Consider the following 25870-nt stretch of genomic DNA (forward strand, 5'->3'; position numbering starts at 1 on the left):
TCCAAAACTACTATCTTGTGTCAGGCACCAGTACATGAGTAACAAGTCCAGATACACAAAGGAAGGCCTGCAAATTCTCTACGGATAGAGAAAAAAAGCTGGAAGGGCAGGTTGTATGAATTGTCCTGGGGGTGCAGACAGAGGTCACAAAGCTCAAGCAGAAGAGTCCTATCTTTTTAACACTGTGCCCCTTAAGATTTCTATTGGGCCTCTTGTAAAATTGTTATAAACACAAATGGAAAAAGCACTCCTATATGCTGAATAGGACACCTTTCATGAATAGAATGGAACTGACTTTCAAAGATTAATAATTTAGAGAAAACATCAATGCTCAAAATGCGATTAAAATCATGCATGAGCCCATATGTATGCACAAGCACATTTCCACACAGTCACATTATACTCCTCTTCAGCCACAGATGGAGAAATAGCACTTACTAAATTATAATAAGACTTTAAAAGAGAGCAAGTATCTCAAATGATACAATGGAAAGAATGAATAGTGTGTACAAGAGCTGTTCGTCTGAATATCCTGGCTACTGCTGTAGGTGTATGAACTAAGATATTGCTAGCAGTATTAAGGAAATACCTGCCTTCTTATTGGCTACTTTATACATAATCCTCCCTCTCCTTTACTTTTTGGAAAAAAAATGAGAGAGATTAATTTGTTATCACTGTAATCTACCTAACTTCTCCCCAGTTTCAGCAACGGCTATAGAAAGCCAGCTGGCACAGCAGCTTTTCAAAGATAATCCTTAGAAGGGCCCACTGGTAGGGAATTTCCCACAATTTAAAAACAAAACAAAAAAGTCTTTGAATTGTTAGAGGTTTTTGGTTTCTTGTTAGCTCACTGATTGATAGTATGTCTATACATGTCCTTGCTCAAATACTGTTGCTTTCCTGGTGAGTCAGTGATTGTTCCTATATCAATGGTGTTCCAATAGAGTTCCTGAAAAAAAGGAATACCTGTAACACCTGATTGCAACCAAGCAACTGTTCTGAATGCAAAGAAAGGTCCATATGGAATACCTAATGATGCATCCTGTCTACTGAAAATAGGAAGTTTAATGAGAACTAATCTTAGCTTTCACTGCTGCATTGCAGGGGCAGCAATGGAGGCTAATTTCAGCCAGCTAGAATCCTTAATATACAAAAAGCCAGAAGAGTGGAGGTATTTTTAGGATAATTTATTAGAAATATGAACAATTTTCAGATGTACCAAATGTGGTCATAAGCAACAATTTAAACCCGTTTTAATAAATGTTTTAAATTGTATTTACCTCCACGCTTTTTGGGAGCTTCAGGTTTCATTTTAACGGTATTTCTGCTTCTAAATTCAGGCCCTTTAAAATCATCTTTGTCTTCATTCAGCACTGGCTCAGGCTGTACAACCACTGTACCTAGAATAATTTTATTTAGAAATTGGAAACCATTACACATCCAAATTAAGTGCAAAAGTCCTGTTTAAATAAAAGCCAACACAGTACCTTAAAAAATAAGTGCAATCTGTTGACTAAAACTCAATTAAGTTCTGAATGCACAGATTTCACAGAAAAAAAACCAAAACCGAAAACCACTCCATCACACACTTCAAACTATGTCCATTTTGCAGTTGTAGGACAAAAGCCAAAGACTGAATGGGCTATGAGGAGTAAATTCTGCTCTCTGTGCCCTGATGTGGTACGTGCAGAACAGGACTGTCATACTGCTGGGTGTGTGTAAACAGGAATTTGCAGTGCAATGTGACAAATAAAGGACTTTGGTTAGGTCACTTAAATCTGTCAAAAGCCTTAAAGTAACTACTCTTTTCTCTCTCTTTTCCCCCTTCTAACCAGTTTCCCTCATTTTAATTTATTTCAGCATGAAGTAATGAGAAGGCAATAGCATAAAACCTGTTTTATGTTTAACAAAATTCAGAAATTCACCTTTTTACCTAGACAATGAAAAACTATCTTTCCTACTCAAAAGCTCAGTTTTAATACTTTTGTTCTGAGGACACTGGAAATAATCTAACATTCTGAAAAATTATTTTTTTTAAATTGACTGCTTTAAATACTGCTACTCATGCCATAAACAGTAGTGGTCCCTCCAATTTTTCCTGTAACTTTCATCGGTAACAAATGGCAGAGATTAATCAAACTCACACTATAGTTAAGAAGACCAGGATGTAGGCTTATAGTATTAACTGTTTTAAAAGGGTGCTTAAAAATAGATCCAATAATGACATTTCCCCCCCAGATTTAGTTTTGCTTTTGTTGATCTAATTGTTAATAACCTCAAAGACAGAACAATAAAATAAATAAGACTTGCAAGTGACAGAGTTTGAGACTTCTACAAAAAAACAGCAATAAATTATTTCCCGTTTCATGTTGGTTTTATACAGATGTCAGTAGACATTTGAAATTAAGCCACCAGCACAACCTGGTGTACGCAGATTAAAGTATGCTGGGTTCAAAACTAAAGGTGCTGGGCTTCCTCTTTTAAATGCACATGCACAGGGTGTGTGTGTGTTTGTGTACAAGCATGTATGTTTATATATAAAAGCCAACACGACCTAAGACAGGCATTTTACTAATACATGTGCATTCTAGTTAATTATTTATGCTGCATCGTAATCTTGGCTAATTTGCTGAACTCAGAAACAAAGAAAGATATGAACTACCTTTAGGCAAGCTTTGCATATCAACATCATTTTCTGAGTTTTCATTTGAAATATCTTCATTCACAGTTTCATCTAAGATTTGTTCATCATCTGATCCGACATATTTTGTTACAACTGTAGGTTTCCTGCATAGACAGAAAAAAAACCCATACCATGACAAATATTACATATTGCAATACAGATAAGCCTGGCGCTTTGCAAGCAAAACACCATACTAGTTGGGGAAACCTATGTTCTTTTTAAATTCATTTAAGACATTACAAGGTGGGATGCTGAGTTATTACAATAAATAAGTTGTAGGCTAATTTTCTTGTTAGAAGCAGGAATTCTCCCCTCCTATGTGAAATAGAAAGATATAAAATATTTTTGTTTCACAGGCTTGCTGTATTTTTTTTTTTTGTAAAATCAAGGTTTGATGTGTTTTTAAGAAGGTATGCAGGAATGTCACACTTCTAGGAAAAAAGCCTAAATGAAACACAAGTGAATGTCTGCTCAGAAATTTTATACATCAATCCAAGTTTAACAGGCAGTGCAAGGAGAACACACAGATATTAGCAAATGACAAAAAGCAGCTTGGCAGAAAAGATGCTTGCAAGGAAATAAAGGAAATGCAGAAAGAAATTAAAAAGCTGGCTGTTGAATAAAAGGACCAGTTGCCAGAACTTCACACAAACTTAATTTAGAACTGAATCCATTAAAATGAATGAATTTACTATGTCAGGGCAGGGAGAAAAAAGAAGAAAAAAAAAAATGTTGAGCATAATTTTCAGTAGTCTGAAGGTTATACATAAACTACTGCAGGATACTGTTTTTGTCAGTATCAGGCACAGTACAATGAAAGTATGAGTGAAAATACCCCTAGTGATAGACAGGAAGCAAAAAACCCAAACTGTAAAAATTATATAGATAAAAGAGTTCAGCAGGACATTGGATTCAGAAGATGGAGAAATTAAAGCCAAATATAAAACCACACTTGCAAATATGGAATCAAGACAAACAGAAAAGGGAGAATGAAGAATATTATTTAATTCCAGCAGACATGATAAAATAAACAAACTTGGATAAAAAGGAACGTGAAAAGCGATACACACTTTTAAAGAGCAGTATAAAAGGCAGCTGTTAAAATCGTGCATTTAGAAGAGCTCACCTATCTATACTGTATACTAGGATTTAAAAAAAATCATGAAGGACAACCTGAATGAGCATCAGCTGAGAGCAAAAGATGAGGAGTTTTACCAGAGTAAGTCTGCTGTTACATAGGTCACAAATAATTTGTCTCCTGTAGGTTGAAACTGGTCGGTAAGCAATTATCTCCATACTTATTTAAATCAAAGAGCAAAAAAGGATTAAGCAGAGATAGAGCAAATAGCAGCTTCTGCACAGGACAACTTAATAGCACGTTTTGATTCCACCATCTCCCAACAGTAAGGTACATAAAGCCTTTTTTCCATATGACCCAATTTACATTTTTGGAAGAATCCTGCACGTAGAAGTAGCAAGAGTGAAGGAACAATTGTATAAACACTTTTGTCCTGAAGATACAGGATAATCTCATTGTCTTTGTTAATAAAAATCAAGCTTTATGATCTTAACCTTTGACCCTGAATGGTTTGAATTTTAAGATGGTTTGAATTTTAAGTGCACCATGAGGCATTTGTTTTACCAGCACTCTGCTAACTTTATGGATTTGTACTGGTGTATACTAAAAGCGTCTGGCATACTGCACAGACTCTTCTATAGTTTCACATGCCAAAAAGTTATTTATTTTTATTTTCCAAACCAACCTTTTTGAGCGTGATGATCCTAAGGATTTGGTTCTTTCTGAAGAACTACTGCCCTAAAAACAAGAAAAAAATTTAAAAGTCAACACATTCGTGAGCAAGTGACCTGTCAACAAAACCAGTTTCTTACATTAACTAGAATACATCTGAGAAGTCACCAGCACTCTTACAAAAAAAAAAACAAAAACAAAAAACAACCCCAAACAAACAAAATAAACACAACAAAAAAACCCCCACAAAATAAAAAAAAGGGGCAGGAAAAGCATTAACAAAAAAGTGACACACAATTTCAGTAGTCATGCCAGTTCAGTTAAACTAAATCTATGGAGTTTCAGATCAGTAGTAAGACTCTAAGAAGTCATTATTCTTTTAAAAACAGATTTAAAAATAAGTGAATAACTGTCACCAAACTCTAGCCTAAGTCACTAACGCTCACTAACCTCCCTACACATAGATCTTAAAAGAAATTAAGAGAGGGCACTGTTATAAGTTGAGACATTCAGAGAGAAACCCTGCTGTTAAGTCTTCAAGAAATTGAGGAAATTCTCTCCTTGCAATTCTCAACTTGCACTACCTGCTGGAAGTTCTCTCAGCTTTCTGGAGAAAGGACTGAGAATGGCTCATCATCACTGTCAGTCTTAATCACAAACAGTTCTGGGGCCTCCTGCTCTGTGTTATCTTCACTGCAATGTTAACTTGCATGATTAGTACATGGAAGAATGGCCTCATTCCCCCCTGCCTCCACACTGCTGTGCATTTTCACTTTTTTACAATTCACCGGGATTCCTCACAGCACTTAGCGCTTCAGTAGCTTATGCAGGTCTATGAATGTTTTTCACACTATGTGAAGAAACCATCCTCTTTCCTGACATACAGATACAGAGGGTTCTTGAAGGCTGGTGCTAGGCAGCTATCACTAATAAGCACCCAAGAATTCCCAGCAGAATGCAAACACTTGTTATCTGGCTCTTATGCCAGAAAGGGCTGGCTGTTTTTACAGGAAAACTGGTTTTTCAGAGGTTTGTGCATGCATATCATAACTAGGTTTGGGCAGTATCAAATAAATACCTGAATTTACTGCAATAAAGGCAAACTAAGGCAGGACACTGGCACTTATGCTTTCGCTACACATTAACATACTGTCAACCAGAATGTTTCCAACAGGAGAGTAGGTATTAGTAAGACCTATCACATGAAAAATGTTTTTAATGTATATAACACACCATATAGAAGAAATTTGCTTATGTTTAATGAAGACCCTGTATACCATTTTTTTATTTTTTAAAAAAAAGGAAGCATATTTGCCTAAAAGGACAACTAAGTACCTACTGTTACCTGAGTAACAGGGTGCAAGTGTAAATAAAAGGTAGAGACCAATTCTTTTAAACTGAAAATAAGTAAGAGTCTATTTACACAAAAGCCAAAGAAAAGAATAATGATAAAAGAATATTAACAGTATTTCTTTAAAAAGAAAAACTCACTTTGCAATATACTCAATCTGAATCAATTAACAACAGCTTGCATTTCTTCACAAAAATGCAACTGCATACCTCAGGTAAGTAAAACCTAACTCTCTAAACTGTGTTAAAGATATTTTTCCTGGGAATTATTGTGCATCAGAGAGACAATTAAGTTGTCCAAGTAAATTTTTATTATTTCAATAATTTAGAAAAAGAAGGGGGGGCAGGAGAAACAGGATTGCTTGCATATGCCTAAATCAATGCGAGTATCATTCAAAATTTAAAATTTAATTTCATATTATTTTACAGCTAATGTTTCTATTCAGCAGATATGATGACATTTACTGCATGGTTCTGACAATATTCTTCAAGTATTTATTGTAAAAGCAACAAAGTCAACTGAGCATTTCCTATGCTAGCCAGTCTGCACTAGTTACACAACTAAAATTCAAAAGCGTTTTTACTCCTACCTCTTCTCTGTTGTTCTCCATTGAAGCTGGACTACTTTTAGGTTCTCTACTTTTACCTATGGAGAGAAATTAAAGGAAGCTGCTGAAATGCAAGAAATATTGGAATTTCTTCACATTGTACATCATAGCACTGTTTACATTTCACCAGCGTGAATAAAGATGACTGTGTGACTTTTAGAGACAAACTGTTGCACAAAACACAGTCCACTGAATGGCATAATTTTTAGTGAAATAATTTAGAAATTACTTTCAGTTAAGTTGCTGATAGGCTGAAAGACTGTCTTCCCATTCATGAAGAAATACTGAAGAAATGGAAGTGCAATTGTATATGCAGAAATAATACAGTTTGTGCATTTTTTTTTAATCTCTAAGAAGTTATTCTAAGAAGTATTTTCTCTTACACATCTTGACATTAAAACCACAATATTAAATCTGGGATCATGGAACCCCTGACAAAAATCCCGTTTGACACAGGATATGATAGAGAATTCCCATTTCTCGATTTTGGGAACTGTGGAATATAAAACCTAAAGACATGCAACCTATTACTATCTGTTCCATCCACCAGTCCAGGTAATGGAAGGGAGAGTTTCAAGCTCAGTGATACAATGATACTTGTATGAAGTTGCTCAAAAGGCTTAGTAATAGCAGTATTTTAATAGATGCACTACCGAGAAACATGCAAGTAAAGTGGTAGTATAATTACAGGATATGCATCATGACCATTTCTGATTTTAACATAAGACTGCTAGCACTGCAACTCATATATCCTTAAACTTCAGTTTTGGATAAAATAAACAATTTTCTTTTACACTTCAAAAAAAATTAGATCACTTTGATTAGAAAATTTAATGCTGGGTATTTGACCTAGGCTGAATTGTTTGGGTAAATTGCAGCCAAAATTATCCAGCTATTTCTGCGTGTGAAGCTAAGGTAGGGGGGAGTAAGAAATGGAAACAGACGAAGTCTTTGGCCCTTTTAAGTACCTGAAATTTCTTCTCTGGAATATTACAGGCATTCCCCTATTCTGAGGGAAGAACCTGAAATTCGGAAGAAGAGTGACATTTCTTCTGGAGACTAGATGCTGCCCACATTCTACTCTTGACCAATTTTGCTAAATCCACAGAAAATACCAGTTTCCACATGCTCAGTTGAGATTTCCTCGATTCTGGCAGCTACAATCTCTGTAGATTCTGCATTCAGATTGCTAACCAGACTGCACATGCGCTACTCCCAAAAGCGACTGAACATGCTCCATTGTCAGTTTCTACGTGTGACTGGGCTGTACATGCGCCATCCCCATAGAATGACCGAGCATGCTGCATCCCCGCACAGCTCCTAGTGCTGACCCAACTGCACATGCTCCATCCACTTCAGGGCTATGAGAGCGCAGGATTTCCCCTGTGACTGCTGCTCCAGGGCAGGGGCTGGTCACTGGAAACAAGCGCAGGAACTGAGTCTCTCCTACGCTCTCAGTGATTCTCCTGCTGGCACCCACGCAATGTAGAGGAGGGAGACATCCAATTCGAATGCAGAGAGGATAAAGAAACATTATTAAGGCTGTAAGATCAAGTACTCAAAAATTAAGAATAGCCAGAATGAAAGTTACTGGTGCAATTTCACTTTACTTATCATTTCTAGCACATAAGCATTACGATACAATTCAGCTCCACAGCAGTGCACAAGATGGAAGTGCTCAGCGAGCAACTGCTTCGTATTTTAATTGACCTGTGTGTATGGCAGGGACATGTTCCATCTCTGGAGCCACACTTAACCATCTTCTTCATCACCTCCCTCCTCACAACGCTCTACCTAGTAGTTCACATATCCTCGAAATGCTGGAACAAAATGAGTTCCATTACTATATAAACATGATTTGGCCCCCATCATGTCTATCACTTGTACACTGACTGAGCATCCTGTGGATTACAAAAAAAACCCAAAACAAAAACACACACCCAAAACCAAAACACAGTTGCTAGAGACACTAGCATTATGCACAGAAAGTTGGGAGGGGAAGTAAATTTGCACAGTTAATTCTGGCATTTCCTAATATTTAAGTATTTAATCCTTGACTTTTCAACTTTAGTATGTTCTTTTTTAGAAATAAAATCTGAGATCTCAAAAACAACACTGAAACATGTCTGCTGTTAATTATTTAAGTGTACCTCTGTTTCGAAGTAAATCTGTATTTTAAGGCAAGGAGCCAAATTGTACTTCTAACTACACAAGATAAAGGGAAAAGATTTCTTTTTCCCAGTATGCTCCTCAACAAAAATTCACTTTGAATGCATCAACATCACAGTTTAGTTTACTATTCTGCTGAAGTATCACATGAATAATTTCTTTTTCCTATGTTAAGGGTTCAGTTTGATGCTGACACAAGGAGGTTAGCACCACAGGGCAGCAGACTCTATCTCAAGACAAAACATTGAAAGATAGTAACTACACATCAGAAAACCCCCATAAGTTTATTACTTAGGACAACAGGAGTTTGAAAATAAACTCCATAACACAGCCAACGCACTCTCGTTCTCCTGTACTCTTATCACTTCAGCACAACTTTTAGCTCATTAAACAATAGATTGAAAGGTTTTGCACCGGTACCCAGTCCCAGTCAAACCAGGAAACCTAGTTAAATTTGCTAACAAATTTTATTCAGTACTGTTATGAAGTAATTTCACTTTTTATGACTGTAATCAAAACAAAGTGTTTCAAATTCATTACCTATTTCTAACTTGTAAGTAAAAATTTCTAATACCAAATCTGACCTAGCATAGGACTCAAGGTTTTTCAGAAGTATTATTTTGTTTCCAAATGTTTCCAGATTACATGTAGAAATCTTATTCAAATAATTATGGAAAAATAATCTCCAGAACTTCTTCCACAACTACAAGGACTGCAAAAGCTCTACTTCAGCAGAAAAAACAAGATACTGCACTTACACATTCAGGAAAACTGAACAAGGAACCCCTAGCACAGCAAATACACGTTTGCCATCTCATGTTTCATAGAAGGTAAACTGCCAGTAGGATTAGCTTCTTTTCACATTTAGAAAAGATTCAGAACTGAAAGAAATATTGTATCAAAGGTCTGTTGTATATTTATTAAGATATCACCACTTAAATCACATTAGGACTTTGGAAAACTGCCCCAGTGAAGTGCAATACAGTGAAATAAAAATACAAAGTTATTTGACTTTAGAACCATATATACATTGAAAAAAAAAACCACAAAATGTCTTTTTACCTATGGTTTTGTTTTTAGATAATGCTGGAGGAGAGTTTGCGTCCTCAGATTCTTCTGATGAGTGAGCCAAGAAGTCATGAAGCTTCTGCACCAATGTATTCAACTTGCTTTCACTGTTAAAATACAAGTAAAACTTGAAGTTACCTATGTATCTCACTAATTGAGCAAGCTTGAAAGAAATTATGTTTAATCGCAATTAATACCCACCTACAAAAGAAACTCAGTTATTACTTAAACATTTGTTTCTGCAAGAGAACATCGTACTAAATAAAAAACCCACAATTTTGTTAAACCCTGAGTAAAACAATAGGTGCAGCCTTATTGACAAAAAGCACTAAGGACTCTTAACAGTAATAATAAAAAGCCTATTTTAAACTGTTTTTACTGTTAAAAATTATTTACAAAAATTCAAGAAAGTCTGAGTGGTAATGCTGCTATGACATGAAGATAGCAAAAAATTAAGTTAAGATTCTATTTTGTCAGAAGCTGAACAGGTAAAATTAATAAAATCTTTATTTTAGTACCAAAAGTGTAACCTTTGGGGATATATAACACTAGAAATAATAGCAAAATTTCACTTACAACCTTAGAAACAAACAGGTCCATTGAATATGACGGATCTACGTGCTTATGCAAAGCTTTTATTCAATCAGCCATGTACATATATAATGTATATCCTGTATCAATTCTGTCAAAAAACAACCATGTAAGATCAGATCATTTCTTGATCTCTTTGTATGAGTATTCATAATTAATTTATAAAAACATTACCCTGGGAATTTTCACTAGGCAGTTTTAGACACCAGGAACTGTTAGTCTTACATATATGTACTCATTACAATAAAAAGGCAACACCTTTATCCTATGCTTTTGTTAAAAAGCTATACCACTTCATAATCCACATGTTATTCCCTCTCCTTTTATGTTGTTATCTCCCAGTTTCTCCTCCAAAAGCTTCTACAATTTCCCGAGACAAGTGCCTTTTTCTAGCTGTAAGCACACTGACTGAGGCCAAGGGCAGTCACCCTTTCAGACCCCCCTATATCAAAAGTTAACACTCTCAGCTGTTTGTCACCCCTTCCCTCCAGGACACTATCAGTCCTCTACAATCTGCCAGCTGATACATCTGAGTCATCATACCTTATCTGCTACTGGATACCAGTTTTCAAACTGCTGAACTACACTACCCCCTTCAAAACCTAACCCACTTAGAGGATACAGCCTTCCATCCTTTTCATCCCCCCATTACTTTCAAAATGGTTTTCTGACAGCAAGAAGTAAGCTTTCTGTCCCTGGTTTACAGGTTGCAGGAACTTCTGAGTATTTATCAGAAGCTCAATCCACTCACCTTTACCATCTCTACTATTTCTCTGAACACATCAATTTATTAACTTCTGACTTTCAATTTAACTCTTATTGCTAAAAAAAAAATTAAAAAACCCAAATCACTTGTTTTAAGGACATGCAGGTGAGCACTCTCTGAAGCAGTGAGTGAAAGGGTATCATCACATTAGTGCAAATGACTATTTAAACCAGTGAAAATAACCACACATAAAACAGCATGAAACATCCATTTTAAAAAAAATTCTGTAATTTCTTTAAATCTTCTGAAGTACTCAAAATAAAACAAAATAGCACTTTGTAATGGAAAGATTTTCTGCATGAGTAAAGGACACTTTCTTTTGAGACTACATACCGTCAATCACTTGAGCAACTTTGAAAGACTGTAACAAAACCTGTTTAAGTGTATAATAAAATTTTTCTCTCAATCTGTCTAAAAGTCTTTCCCTCTAATTCCTGGACTCATGCTGCTACGCTACTGCCAGTCCCTAAACTTGGGTCTCCCTTTTTGTCATGGATGGAGGACATACTTTGAAAACACTACAGAAGATGATAATGGTACACTTTGGTTTTAACAGATCGCATGCTCCACTTTAGAAAGGAGATTTAATGACAATTTATTCACATTAACTTGAAAAAATTAAAGAGTTGTTCAGAATTATTTGATAGTAGAAGTACATAAAAAGATTTTATATCCATTCCACATGGGCTGAAGAACTAATGCACATTCAGAAAGGCCACAAAAAAGTACATTTTTGGTAGTTAAAAAAAAACCCAAACCAAAACCCAACCCACCCCAAAACCCCGCATGTGGAATTCTGCTCATTTATTTATAAATAATTTGGTTTGGTAACAGCTTTTTAGAAAAGAAAATGGGAACTATAAATGAGTTATAATATCATTGTTCTCAATACAAAACAAATTCAGAATAGTATGCATGTGTCTTTGTGACTAGCACTTGGGACATTATCTACTACCATTTATTAACTGTTACCCTAACTAGCCCAAAAGCATCATTTTCAGAGCAAAATGTTCATGTTGACAAACAACAACCAAAAAATTAAAAAAACCTTACAAATACTAAAAAGTCTTCTCAACTTGGTTTTCCTCTTGATTATTCAGCATTTTGTACCATAACCCTGTATTAAGGAATACCAGGTCAAATGTAAGTAAAGGTGTTACACTTACTATACTTCACCACACAGAAATTTTAATTTAGGGCAATGCTTTACCTGGTTTTACAAAAGTGATTTTATGTCATGTATTTATAGTTGAGAATATATTATCTATAATCTTTGTTAAAGCTTCTACTGCAAAATCCTTGTTCTTTGTAATATATTAATAGACCCATCCACTATTAAATTGATCACAACCTATATAAAATGTGTATTTTTTAAAAAAACATAGCTTAAAAATTTAGAACCACCTCAGAAGCACTAAGCGAAGCAAGCACTCTCCCTCTACTATATAGCAACAGTCCCTACACTATTTACTAGTGTTTTTAGGCTTGCATGTTCTAAGCAAATGGCTTCACGATCAGTCTAGAGCTATTTCAACAGTTTAGCCTAATTAAAACAGGAATGAAAGGAAAGGTGTCCTACTATTACTGGTTTGGCCATGAACCTGATTTGTGACCTTGGGAAACTCTCTTTTAAGAATACCATTTCTTACCTAAATTCAGAGCAAGTGCTGTAATCATAAATGGTAAACGCCTGGCCCTGACTGCTATAAGAAAAGTACGCATTAGGCAAGCCACTTACTAGGCTAAATGACTCTACAAATGAATAGAATATATAAGGAGAAAATGAAGGGACAGGTAGTGCCCTAACCTAGACACAGCATACTTAATTCAATTTGGCTGTTGACTACTGTCACAACTGTATGTGCTTACCCGTACTGGGTTTGCAGGGCAAGGTTTTGGTAGCAGGGTTGCTACAGAGGTGGCTTCTGTGAGAATTCCTCCATGCCCGACAGAGCCAATGCCAGCCGGCTCCAAGACGGACCCACTGCTGGCCAAGGCTGAGCCTGTCAGCGACGGTGGTAGGGCCTCTGGGATAACGTATTTAAGAGGGGGGAAAAAACCAGCTGCAAAACAGCAGCTGGGCAAGTGAGAATATGCAAGAGAAACAACTCTGCAGACACCAAGGTCAGTGCAGAAGGAGGGGAGGAGACGCTCCAGGCACTAGAGCAGAGATTCCCCTGCAGCCCATGGATGCCCGAGGGAGGCTGTGACACCGTGGGAAGCCCACGCTGGAGCAGGCTCCTGGCAGGACCTGTGGATCCATGGAGAGAGGAGCCCACGCTGGAGCAGGTTTGCTGGCAGGACTTGTGACCCCAGTGGGGACCCACGCTGGAGCAGCCTGTGCCTGAAGGACTGCAGCCCGGGGAAGGGATCCACGCTGGAGCAGCTTGTGAAGAACAGTGGCCCATGGGAAGGACCCACGTTGGAGAAGTTCATGGAGGACTGTCTCCTGTGGGAGGGACCCCACGCTGGAGCAGGGGAAGAGTGTGAGGAGGAAGGAGAGGCAGAGACAAGGTGTGATGAACTGACCACAACCCCCATTCCCCATCGCCCTGTGCCACTGGCAGGGAGGAGGGAGAAAAATTGGGAGTGGAGTTGAGCCTGGCAAGAAGGAAGGGGTGGGGTAAAGGTGTTTTTATGATTGGGGTTTATTTCTCATTATCCTACTCTGATTGGTACTGATTTCCCCTAAGTCCAGTCTGTTTTGCCTGTGATAGTAATTGGCAAGTGATCTCTCCCTGTCCGTATCTCAAGCCAGGAGCCCTTTGGCATATTTTCCCTCACCTGTCCAGCTGAGGAGGGGAGTGATAGAGCGGCTTTGGTGGGCACCTGGCATCCAGCCACAGTCAACTCACCACCTTACTTCATCCCCTGTGTTAGCTAACGATCATGCTTCTGCAAAGTGAGTCAAATCACCTTCGGACAAATAAAAATTTTAAGGAACAGTTTTCATTTGGATCCATCTTGCCATACATTCATGGGATCATCCTCTCTGATGGCAGGTAAGGTGCTGAAAATTCATAGCCAGGGCAGAGGAAAGAGCAGGACTGCCCATTTCAGCAGCAAACCCAGGTCACATTGGATTACACTGTGAAACTGCACTGGAAAACCCTTGTTACTGCACTCAGCTTCTACCTATTTTCTTCAGACACTTCAAAAACATAGGTGGGGAATGTCCCAGTTATTGTCAACGTCTGGAAGAAGTTTTAAAACTGTATTTTTCTTTAGACAAATGAATTTCTCATTCTTCCACAGGATCCTACCAACTTGTAGTCTAAATAAGTGCCCCTCATCTGAATTTCAAGTGGCTCCTGAAAGTCAGTGGAACAGGAGTGCTTTCCAGCCTTTCATCTATCTCAATGCTGACAAATACACTTTTGCAAAATTCTTCCTATCTTAAGTACTCACCTTCCTTGAGTTCAACACTTGTCTAAAATTTTTCCATGTTTAAACTTTTAAAATAGTTCAAGGGCACAAGTTTTTAAAATTCATCTTCACAGTTGCTTCAAGTTAAGTCCCAGTAATTTTTCACTTTTGAAGTCAAAATGAAATACTGCAGAGCAACAAGTATTAAGCAGACAAAATTAAACAATCCTTAGAAAAAAAAAAATATTAAAGAAAAACAAAACCAGATGTGCTTTTAAACTGCCAGTCTGTAGACTGCCATCCTCTGCTTCAGACTGTATCCCTATGTGAATGACAGAAATCTGACAACACACAGCAAAAGGCTAAATATTTTAATTAAGACAGTGGGAAGAAGGGAAAGAACTGACTATGTCTACATTAAAATACTGGAAGGTTTGGTGCTGAAGACCCAATACCCATGCTTCATACATTTAAGTAATTCAAACTAGGTGTAGTCTGGCTCTGCAGACTGAACAAGCACCAGCAGCTGGAGCACACCAAGAATGCTGGAGCACATCTTTCAGCTTAGTTCCACCCAGAAGGAATCCAGTTTGTGCATTCTAAGCACCCCCTGCATTACCAACAAAACTGAATAAGCAAGGACAATCTGGAGACTTTTTTCAAAAATGCACTTCCTAATTCAGATGCTCATATGGATGCACCCTAAGTTCTGAAGGAGATCAGAACATATTTTTCGAAAGCATTTCTACATCTAATCTGTTACAAACACAACCATCTTTTAAAATTAGTTTTATAGTAAATAAAGCTGTAATTGATGTAATTTAATTAAACAAACAATTTCAAAACTGGTACTAAGCATCCCCCCCAACCCCACAAGGTATAACTGCCTTTCCTACTACCTAAGCCTTGCTATAATCAGGCCAATATTCTGTCACCTGCAAATCTTCATAAAAGTTTTTCCTGATGAGAAGGGAAAGTGTTAGACTTACCCCAATTCAAATATTTCAAGTTACGAGGGCAGAACCTACACACTCATTTCATACAAAATGTATCAATATTGTGGCTGAACACAAATTAATGAAATAGCTTAAGACTGTTGGAAAGAGTGAAAGATGATAAAACCTACAACAGCAGTTGTTTATTTTCTCATCCCTAACCAAAAAAAGGAGTGAGCATACCTCCAATATCCGAAGAAGCCTATTTCTCTCAGAAAAAAAATACATAACCAGAAAATAAAATCAGCCTACCATTGTATCAGTTGAACAAGTAAAGAATATGTTTTTATAAAGGGCGGGGAAACAAAGCACTTCTATCTGAGAGGTTGTTTTTTAACTCAGCAATGGTTTCCCAAGGGCAAAGAGACATGATATTGTATAGCCTAAATCAGATTATTATTTTGTAACTTATTTATACTGATATACCAACTACACGAAAACAAGTGAGGCTTTACAATCAGGATTCACACAATCTGTTTAAGTTGGCATGAACCAGCTCTACTTCCAAAGGACACAAACCCTCATGCCCTGACACACACACCTGATGCCACTCACACTCTCAGTTCTCTCCTTTCTCCTCCACTTCAGTTCAAGTATTTGTTCTGACCTATGCACAGAAGCTCACCCATATCAGAAGTAGCCATTTCTTCCACTGAATCTAGGCAATTTTCCTAATCCAGCTCACCACTCATTGGTATGCATGTTCCCGCAAGCAGAGATGATGACAGAACGAGCTGGGGAGGAAGGAACTTAACTTCAGAGGCAGCAATATGCTATGTGAGCTTGAACTATCACGCAGCAGCAAAATTAGAGTTGGTCAGGTAAATGATGCGAAGAATCACAGAATCATTTAGGTTGGAAGGGACCTCTGGAGAACACTTAGTCCAACCCCCCAACACAAGCACAGACAGCTACAGGAGGCCCAGGAAAATCTCCAGTCAGATTCTAAGTACCTCCACAGCCTCTCTGGGTGACCTGTTCCAGCATTTGACCATTCTCACCATAAAAGAGTTCTCTTGTGTTTAGATGGAATTGTACCACATTAAACTTACTAAATCAGATACAGCCAGAAAATACCTGAATACCGAAGCTCTGACTGAAGAGATGCAAGCATCTAGCATTTCATCAAACTCGGAGAGTCTACACTTAAGACTTTGTTAACACAGCTCTACTCTTTTACTTTGTTTAGAACTGACTTTAAATCCACAGGGGCTTAATCAAGTGATACCTAGTACAGTTGAAGACACTCAATGATGTGGATGAAGTAACTTTGGAGCTTAAGTACAACCTAACAGGTTCAGACAAGTAAACAGAATTATTTTTCTCCAGACACACAAGGGGAATGAGAAAGCAATGGTTCAAAGTCACTAAGAGACCCTTTATTCTGTTCAAGGAAGATTACACAATTTCTTTTTGTTGAGATGGTATCCAAACAACTGTATCAGGATTGGCTGAGAGTTACCATGCTTCACTAAAAAGTGAAAAATTCTTTGGTTTTTAACCTGTTTCTTTAATGGGAGCTAAAAAATAAAAAAAAAAAAAAGGAAAAAAAAAGAAAGGGAAAAAAACAGCTAAGACAAACAAACTCATTGTTAGGTTGGCTTGAATGCCATGCAGAAGTCTATAACTTCAATGGTGAAATAATCTGCAAGCTGAAAAAGACTGACTGAAGTCAACCACTTGAAAATCTAAATACAGCATTTTCATCTTCATGAGACACAAATCATGGCAAACTGAATACTTTACTATGTTAATTCAGGAAAGGAAGCTCAAACTAGTATACATAATGTAAGAAATAGAAAGTTATATTTAAAAGCTTAAACATGTTGTGTTTAAAAGGAAAGAACTGCACATCCAATAGCATCATGCCCCTCTAACTTTAAAACTGCCTTCTCTTTTGCTTCATCAGCCCTCTGCTTCCTGGAGTTTACCACAGATTCTCAACAAGACATCATTACAAACTCTAACTATTAAAGTGTGTCCCTTCAAGTCTCCCAGATATTCCCAGTGAGGTTTGCTACAGGTTTTAAGGGTTGTAAGCCCATCCGAAGCGTAGTTTTCTTATTTTACACGATAAAAGTCATCTCAGTTTGCCCCACTGTCAGTCCTGAATTTATTGCCTAATTTTTTCGATTTTGTTTTACATAATAAACGTATTTGCCCAACAAAGCTTCCACAATTGAACCTATCAAGACCTACAGTTGGACCTACTAAGACAGAAATTTCTAAAACTGTGTGCAGCCTTCAGACTTGCAAATAAACTGCCTAAGCAGCACTGAAGTTGACACTGGTCAACAACCTGTGTAACCAAGTTCTTGATTTTTTTCAAGGTTTCACTCCTGTTCTAAAAAACCAAAACAAAACAAAAAACCATCAATCCATCACCCATCTTGAATGACAACTGCCTGGTGGCTAGATGTTACAGCAAATTATGAAAGCTTTATACTCTTTCTGTAGTGAATCAGGGCACTTTACCTACCATCTTTTAAAGCCCATATAAAACCTCCATATTTTGGAATATGTATTATAGACCCCTTTGTCACACCAAATTATTTTATAGATGAAGATACCTTCAGTTAAGCCCTATAGACACCATGACACAACATTTACAAAACCCTAGCAGAGACGATATTGTACTAAACCAGAAATAATGAAGTCACTGCAGTTAAGTTCCTCTCTTAGAGAATTGCATTTAAGTAGTGCAAACACATTGGCTCTGAGGCATACCTGGTACAGAAGACAACAGCCAGCCTAAAGTTTTGCTCTTCTTGGGGGAAGAGTCAAAGAATCTGCTTATGCCCATTCTACATGATTGCGTGAAAGATGGCTAACTTACACTGTACCTTCAGAGAACATCGAAGATTGCTATTGACTTATTTCCAATTAGATTATTGTGGCATTAAATAACATGCCTTAAACAACCCTGTAATATCCCTGAGAACAAAGAAATTCAAGTGACTAAAAAATGCAGAAAATTTAACAAAAATATTAAGACTAAGCTACCAAAGTATCATACTCAAAGTTGAAAATTCTTCATCATAAAAACCCCAAAGTTTATTTTGCCAACATAAAAAAAATCTAGTATCACTACATTGAATACTGGATGGTTCAAGTGGGTAAGATTCAAAACTTGACTTCTTTTTCTACTGCTGTGCTTATTTGTACAATGCACGAACTGATTGGTAGGAACAGGTTAGGTCACTATGACAAAGATTCCTCCACTTTAAAAAAAAAAAAAATAAAAATTTTTGAGCACAAGTTGTAGAGAAATTTTTATAACCATTTACAGAGGTAGCATTTTTTTTTAAAAAAAGTTTCTTAGCAAGTGACTCCAGTTTTCACCATTTTTTTCAGCACTCCAAACTTGTCACCCTTAACATGGGAGACTCCTAGGTGCTTAATATTAGAACAAAAAAAGTATTGCCTACAAAAAAAGTTTAAAACTTTATAGCTGGAAGACTAGTATTGATTATTTTCCTTTTACACACCGTAAGTCTATCTTCCAGAAGTGCTGGGAAAAGATTTTCCATCAAAATTATATTGTTTGCATACCTTCCAGAGAATTCTAACAACAACCTCCTAGCTGTATTTCTGTACACGTCTTACATGAGCAAAACTGCAGATAGGACAAGATGAAATGAACATGTAGGGTGACTGTGCAGGGTGACAGAAATGCAGGCAGCTGACAGGCCAACAGGACTTGTGGGAAATGGGAACGAGAAAGAGAGATAAATAGGGGGGGCGGGAGGGATAGGGGTGTGTGTTTCTTTTCCCTCTCATTCTCTCCAACTCTATTTTAAGGAGAACTTGAATTGACAGAAAGTAAGAAAAAGCCCATGCAATGTGTTCATTAGTTCATAACCCTGAAACCATGATACCCTACAACATCACGCCTAGTTCCTGGCATGGAACTGTTCTTGTAAAACAAAAACACTGTTCAAGATGAGCTCTATATGGCGTAAGAATTATAAAAAACATTAAGGCTGAACGAGAACTGACTTCATGCACAGAAGAAAAGTTTGGAGCACCAAAAAAAAACAACTAAAAAAACCCTATGTACATTTGTCACAGGGCCTGCTTATGTGGGACAGATCCAACCCAAAGACTACATGCAATCTCAAATCTGTTTTGTACATACTTTTTGATCTTCAAGATTACAAATAATCGGAAATAATCCAATGCACCCTTCTGTCTGTAGGTAATTTGAAAAACTGCATGGAAAACGTATGAGCTTCTGTATCCTCTTCCACTGAAGCACAAATTCAAGCAGCCCCTTAGTAGTAACACTAATTGTTGCACTAATGACAAAAGAATATGGAAAAGATTAAGTACAAAACCTTCATAACGTAGACCAGGAACAAGTGGTTCAAAAAAAGACAAAGCAGAATATGGGAAAACAGGGAACAAAATGCAACGGTCACAGTAAAATAAAAAGCAAAGCTGTCCAAATGGAAGAGCATTTTTCAGAAAATGTAATAGTAATTACGACCATAAAACAGTCAATACGTATTAGTAACACAGGTCCTTTTGCTATACAAAAATCAAACTCTACCCTTGATTTTCAGGGATTGGGAAAGAGAAAGGAGAAAGCCCCTTAATTAGTATTTCAGTCTACATACAAAATAATCCGTCTGACGCAGAAGTGATTTAAGGTGTCAAAGTACTTTAAGAACACCAAGGGGAGAAGAGGGTAAGAGATGGACAAGCCCCACCTCACAAAATAAGGAGAACACACGCAGAAGAGACTGCTAACTGTTTGAAAGTCGTGCACCAACATATATGTGCAATGCTCATGACTTACAGCCAGCATGTGATCTACATCAATAACGATGATAATCCTTTAAAAAAAAATCTCTTTTTGTTAGTTAGATTACACATGCATTACTTACTCGGAAACGTTAAGGCTTTAAAATCAAGCAATGCACAGCAGGAGGAAAACTGCCATCCTAGTTACGAACTACTCAAAATAAGTCTTAAAACTGGGCGGTGAAGATACACCAATATGACCCCAGAAAAAACTTTATCCAGGGCTCAGTACTTAAGATAGCGCGATGCCTCTTTAACGCTGATTTTGAAGACAGGCACAACATTCGTGAGGGTCAAGTGACAATATTTTATACAGCGCCTTAGGCGTTTGGGGTATTTGTGGGTGATGGGACTGCGTTGGTTGGAGCCCTTGAGTACGGATAAACTGAAAGCACACAAAGCCACCTATTTATTAGTAGTTTAACATGGCGCCTTTCTCAACACTGACTTTACCCGGGTTTTTGTCAGCCCGCTTACTTTACGCAGCAAACCCAGGAGCCGCTCGTAACCATTCAGGCGGTAGGAGTCCGTTCTTCAAGGGTAGAGGGAGATGTTTGTAAACCAGCATGAAAACAGATCCTCCACGGGGGGATCAGCGGGAGAGGAAGGACTTTACTACGGCACAAACACGTGGGGCGGGGGCGGACAAACGGAGGGCACATCCCGCGGCAGCCAGCGGCGGGGGCACGGCGGGGGATGGCGGGGGGCGATGCCGGCCCCGCCCCTCCAGGCCTTCCCGACGGGACGGGACGGGACGGCCCAACCCAGCCCTCCCGGGGCCCGGGCCCGGGCCCGCCGTGACCGGGGAAGAGAGGCGCCGCCGCCCGCCAAGCGCCGGGCCGCGGCGAGCCGAGCCGAGTCGAACCGAGCGCCCGCCGCCCGGCTGCGCTCGGCCGCCTCCGCCGCCGTCCCCTCCCCCGGCGCTCCCCAGCCGGCCGGCCTCCCGCCGCCATCCCGCCTCCTGCCCGACCTCCGCCAGCGCCCGCCGCCGCCCCGGGCCCGTCCCCGTCCCCGCCCCACCCCCGCCGCGGGGCCGCGGGCCGGGCCGGGCCGTGCAGCCGCGGAGGCCGCTCCCCCCGCCGCCCGGCAAGGGCGGGCTCCGGGCCGTACCTCACGGGCTCTGCGGTCATGTCTCCGCCGCCGCTGCTCGGTGCGGCCGGCCGGGCCGGAACCGGGCTCAGGCGCTGAAAGGAGACAAAGCCGCTATTGCCACCATCGCAAGCTCCGCCGCCATCTTAGCGGAGGGAGGCTGAGGGAGACCTGCCTTCCTGCCGCCTTCCTCCGTCGCCGACTCCCATTGGCTCCTCGCCGCCCCCAGCTATTTTCTAATTGGGCGGCTCCGACGGGGCCTGTTGCTAGGGCCGTTCACGTCACCGTCCTAGCCTTCCCCGCCCCGATTGGCTGGAGGCAGGGTTACCTCACCGGCACGGGCCTGGCGTCACGCACCGAGGCCCGTGACATCATTTCAAAACAAAGTCTACTGACTTCGCCCAGCAGGGCCTCCCGCCTGTGGGTGCCCCCGCGGCCTCGGCCTCCGCGGCGGGAGCCGAGCGCACACGCATCCCGTGGGGTCAGGCAGAGCGCTGCGGGGCCCTGAGGGGCGGCAGGAGACGGAGCAAGCGGCGGCAGCGAGCGTCGGGTCTCACCTCGTCCCCGGCCGCCCACTTCATCGTCGGGGGACCGCGGCCTCGGGCGGTTCCGCAACCTGGGTTCAACAACATCAAAGTTAATCACGGTCTTCGGACACCTCAGCCGTGCGAAGAGTAACACCGCGACGCCGGCCAAACTCTAGTAACAGCAGCACCTGAACGACTCTAAACCTCTTTGGGGATCAGCCGCCAAACTCAAAGCAGACCAGGACGTGAGCACAGAAGCAAACTTGGGAGGAGACGGTTCCCCCGAGACCAGTAGAGAAAGACAGCAAGATCTGAATTATGTCAGCTATATTGAAAATTATCAAGGTTGAACTTGTTGAACAGCACCCAAGTTACGCTGCCAGCTAGAGCTTCACTTAAGCCCAGCTTTGCTAGAACTTTTTTTTTTTTTTAAAAAAAAAAAACAGAAAATTCTTTAGATAAGGAAACACATCCTTGGCAGCTTTGCAGAAGTATGCCAAGATAATTTTGCCCGCTTGTACTAGCAGCTTCTACATTCCTGTCAGATGTTAAAAACTGTATCAAAAGAGGAGGATTGGAATACATCCCTGTTCAGAGGGAAAGAAGTTACATGCCTTTGTGAGAAGGCTACTGAACTCTACTGGCTGGGGTTTTCATGTAAACTTCCATCTTCCCACATGAACAGAACGGACCACCAAAACCAAGTCCACTACCACACAGAATCTGAAACCAGTGACACAAGTATTATTCACTTACTATATAAAGATAACCAGTTTTGAAAATTAATACATTGTTCTGCAGCAGCTAGAAAAAAAAAAGACCAACTCACCTGGTTTCATAAAGCAATGTGCAAAATACAAGAAAAAAAATCATAAGTGAAAGCCTTGTCATCTTAAATATAACTACTCCTTAATATCTATTTCATTCTAAAAGGCAATGATAATAGAATAAATACTGTTTTCACACTTCCGTATATACAAGCTTACAGGTCACAGGGAAATTCTGCAAACTGGTCTAAACAGAATTTGCTTTAGAATTTAACATTTTACCCAAGAACTGCATCCTGTACTTGATGAATTTTAGTAAAACCGAACAGCAGATTTAGTAACAGCTTTGTTAACAAATGCTATCTCATGGTCAACGCTACAGTTTTAAAAGCCCAAAGCATCACCTGCCTTCTAGCTAAATTTTAGAAAGATAAAAGATCAATCTGTGTTAACTGACTGCTACAAATTCCATTAAAAAATTGAAAAAAGCCATTCTATTTTTTTGCCACCAGACAGATAAATTAAACCAGAGGCATTACCTATCCTTGGCTCTGCATTAGTATTCCAATTGTGTGATTAAGGTAAGAACACAAAACATTTATTTTCCTCTTCAAGGGATTTAGTCTGCTTTATGGACTAATATCCTACTGATTTAGAGTAACTACATAGATATATTTATTACTATTCCTCTGTGATCTTTCTCTCTTTTACTATTTCCTTGGGAGATGGAAGAAGGTATTTGAAAGCAGTTTAAAAAAAATCAAATTTAATTGCCTCCAATTTGTAACTTTTATATATAAAGTTGCACATGAAAAAATCCTTTTGTGAGAAAAGGTCAAGATAAAGTAAGAACAGAAATGTTTCCATCTCCCAACAATTACTCTAGAAGACAAAATCTGACAGTATCACAAGGTTGTCAGAAAACAGATTGTAGAAGCACATTGAAATCTGTGTATGGACATGTATTGCGTGCATCTGTAGAGAAACATTTTGCACATCTAACATACCTACAAGTTTCCCCAGCACACGGGATCCCTTCTCCCAGTGCTTTACTAACAGACACTGCCGGCTGCTCGAATATACCTGAAAGGACGAGGATTCAGACCTTAGTTTGCAGGACAACGAAGGGCCACTGTAGAGTCTCATCACACTGATATTTTTTTTTCATAATGATAGTAATTAGTTTTCTTAAGTAGATATTAGCCTACTTTTAAGAAAAATGGCTGAAAGACATGTATAGTTATCAATTGACAAGAGAATATTTTAATAACTTTATGTGCTCCTGACCTAGAAATACAAACTACATATACATCTTTTTCAGATTATTATCTGGGATAAAAGTAGCACAATTAATCCAGAACAATAAAACACTATGCTTAAATTCCCTTTATAGTGGGAATGGTCAAGATCTGAGCTTTTAAGTGGAATCGATTACATCCAATGAAACTCATTCTTTAATTGTCAGACAAAAAGCATGATAAAAAAAACTGAGAACAGATGACTGCATACTCAAGAGCCTGGGTTTGTTCTTTGTTTTGCTGTTATTCTGTTCCCCCCGCAAGTTCAAAGTGATGGTGTGGAATCAGTTGAGTAGTGATTTGTATTTGATAATTAAACCTTTTCAGCATGAGAAAGCAGTAAACATCAAGGTCCAATACAGAAGCAAAGTGCCAGCACTTTTCTAAATCCTTTGTGAGGATCTTCTCATAGCAGATGAAAGCACTTTGAAATTTTAACTTCTTAAAAAATTCTGATTTCAGCATAAGTAATTTTCTGTTATACAATGGACAGTTTTTAAAACACACTATCAGAAACCATTGCTAATAAACCATAAAGGAACACTACAGACTATTCTTTTCTTCCAACAGAGTCTGGCTACAAGATGCCATGATCTAGCATAATCTGATATCATGGGCAGCATATCCAAACAAACATTAAGCGATTCAGGCTTCTGATTTTCTTTGGATGTTCCAAATGTTCAGAAAGTTAAGTAATTGACTTTCTTCAGTACTTCTAAAACTTCTACTTTGATTTGCCAGGAATAAAGACCAGGAATAAAACTATCACTGTTATCCTTACTCTTACACTTTTTTTAACAAGGCTCAGAATAAGCCTTGCTGTACATTTAGTTACACGTCCAACAGTTATGACCGTGAAAGCATCTATGTTTTTCTCCTAAAGCCTCTACGTAGCCATCATCTCATCATATTCCCCAGACACTGATGGCTATCCCAGTGCCTGCCAAAAGGTTTAACTTGTTCTTACCGTCATGTCTGAATGTGTATCTTAGTGATGTGATTGTGTATGTACACTCAGCCACACCGACATCACCAGGCATGGAATTAATGAAGGTTATTTGCACGAGCACCAAGCCATACACAGCAGATGCAGAGCTTACCACATTTTCCATCTTGTTGGAGGACTAAGCAGTTCTGAGCTTGAAGAGCATGTGCTTATGAAGCATCTCTGTTAAAGGCTTAACTGCAGGAATGACTACTAGGCATCACCATTAAGAAGCACGTTCTGTACTGAACACTAGAATGGTTTGAAGACAGGAGCTTCCAGTAAATTGTGGATAACACAAACCATTACCTAGATTAATCCAATTAGATTTACTATCCTGCCTTGGGCTTGGCTCACCAGAGAGCTTCCTAAATTATTTCTAGCTATTATTCCAAAATACATTTTAAATACACCACAGCCTCTTCTCAAAAGCAGAAAAAGCAGCAATCTTCAAGGCCAGCCACATTAACAAAACCACACAGTCCATTTTCAGCTACAGAACATACCATTTCCTCCTTTTATTACAATAAGTGTTCTCTAAAGGTGAGCTTTTATGGTACTTCTGAGCTGCTTAATGACTCACTTTCTAAAGGAGACAAGCCTCAAACTCCCACTTTTAGCATACCAGCTCTCAAATGCATTGCCTCTTCCACCTTTGTTCTGCTAGTCCAGAACTGTATTAGACTAACTAGTTTGTGAGATGCACGTCCCAACAGTCCCAGAGAATCACTTTGGGTACCAATTATAGCTGGCCATTACTGCTCAACTGCTGCACATATCAAATCTTTCTAGAACTGCATCCTCTCTAAATCTGCTACAAGTCCTTGCAAGCACTCAATCTTCTTCTGCTCCACTATCGCACTTGTTGCCTCCTCCACGCACTTCAATTTCAGCCTAGAGAGCAGAAAAACTGTCAGAAAAAGTAAGCATTATTTTCATTTCATATGTCAGCACGGAAAAAGAAGATAATCCAAACCTCAACATCTATACCACCTGAAGTGGAAGGCCAACATGTCTCCACCATCCACCAGTGAGATGTGCAACTGTTTAAA

The 25870-nt window shown here is 39.1% G+C and overlaps 1 protein-coding gene across 5 annotated transcripts in view; it reads right to left on the bottom strand.

Annotated features, from left to right (window-relative positions):
* ATRX (ATRX chromatin remodeler) overlaps positions 1-21433 on the bottom strand; it is an 88443-nt gene extending 67010 nt beyond the window's left edge. Inside the window, exons 1-6 of one of the 5 annotated variants that reach the window (XM_049827605.1) lie at positions 21263-21433; positions 9623-9735; positions 6374-6429; positions 4447-4499; positions 2663-2787; positions 1281-1400 (exon numbers count right to left, since the gene is read on the bottom strand). In XM_049827605.1, coding sequence (XP_049683562.1) covers positions 1281-1400; positions 2663-2787; positions 4447-4499; positions 6374-6429; positions 9623-9735; positions 21263-21282 — 487 coding nt within the window. In that variant the 5' untranslated portion in view covers positions 21283-21433. Of the gene's footprint in view, positions 1-1280; positions 1401-2662; positions 2788-4446; positions 4500-6373; positions 6430-7359; positions 7645-9622; positions 9736-20629; positions 20874-21262 lie in introns of those variants that run through there. The other 4 variants (XM_049827603.1, XM_049827606.1, XM_049827607.1 and 1 more) reach the window with 4 other exon arrangements.
* Between the last annotated feature and the right edge of the window lie 4437 nt (positions 21434-25870).

Source organism: Accipiter gentilis, chromosome 24 (assembly GCF_929443795.1).
Source record: "Accipiter gentilis chromosome 24, bAccGen1.1, whole genome shotgun sequence".
Lineage (NCBI taxonomy): Eukaryota > Metazoa > Chordata > Aves > Accipitriformes > Accipitridae > Astur > Astur gentilis.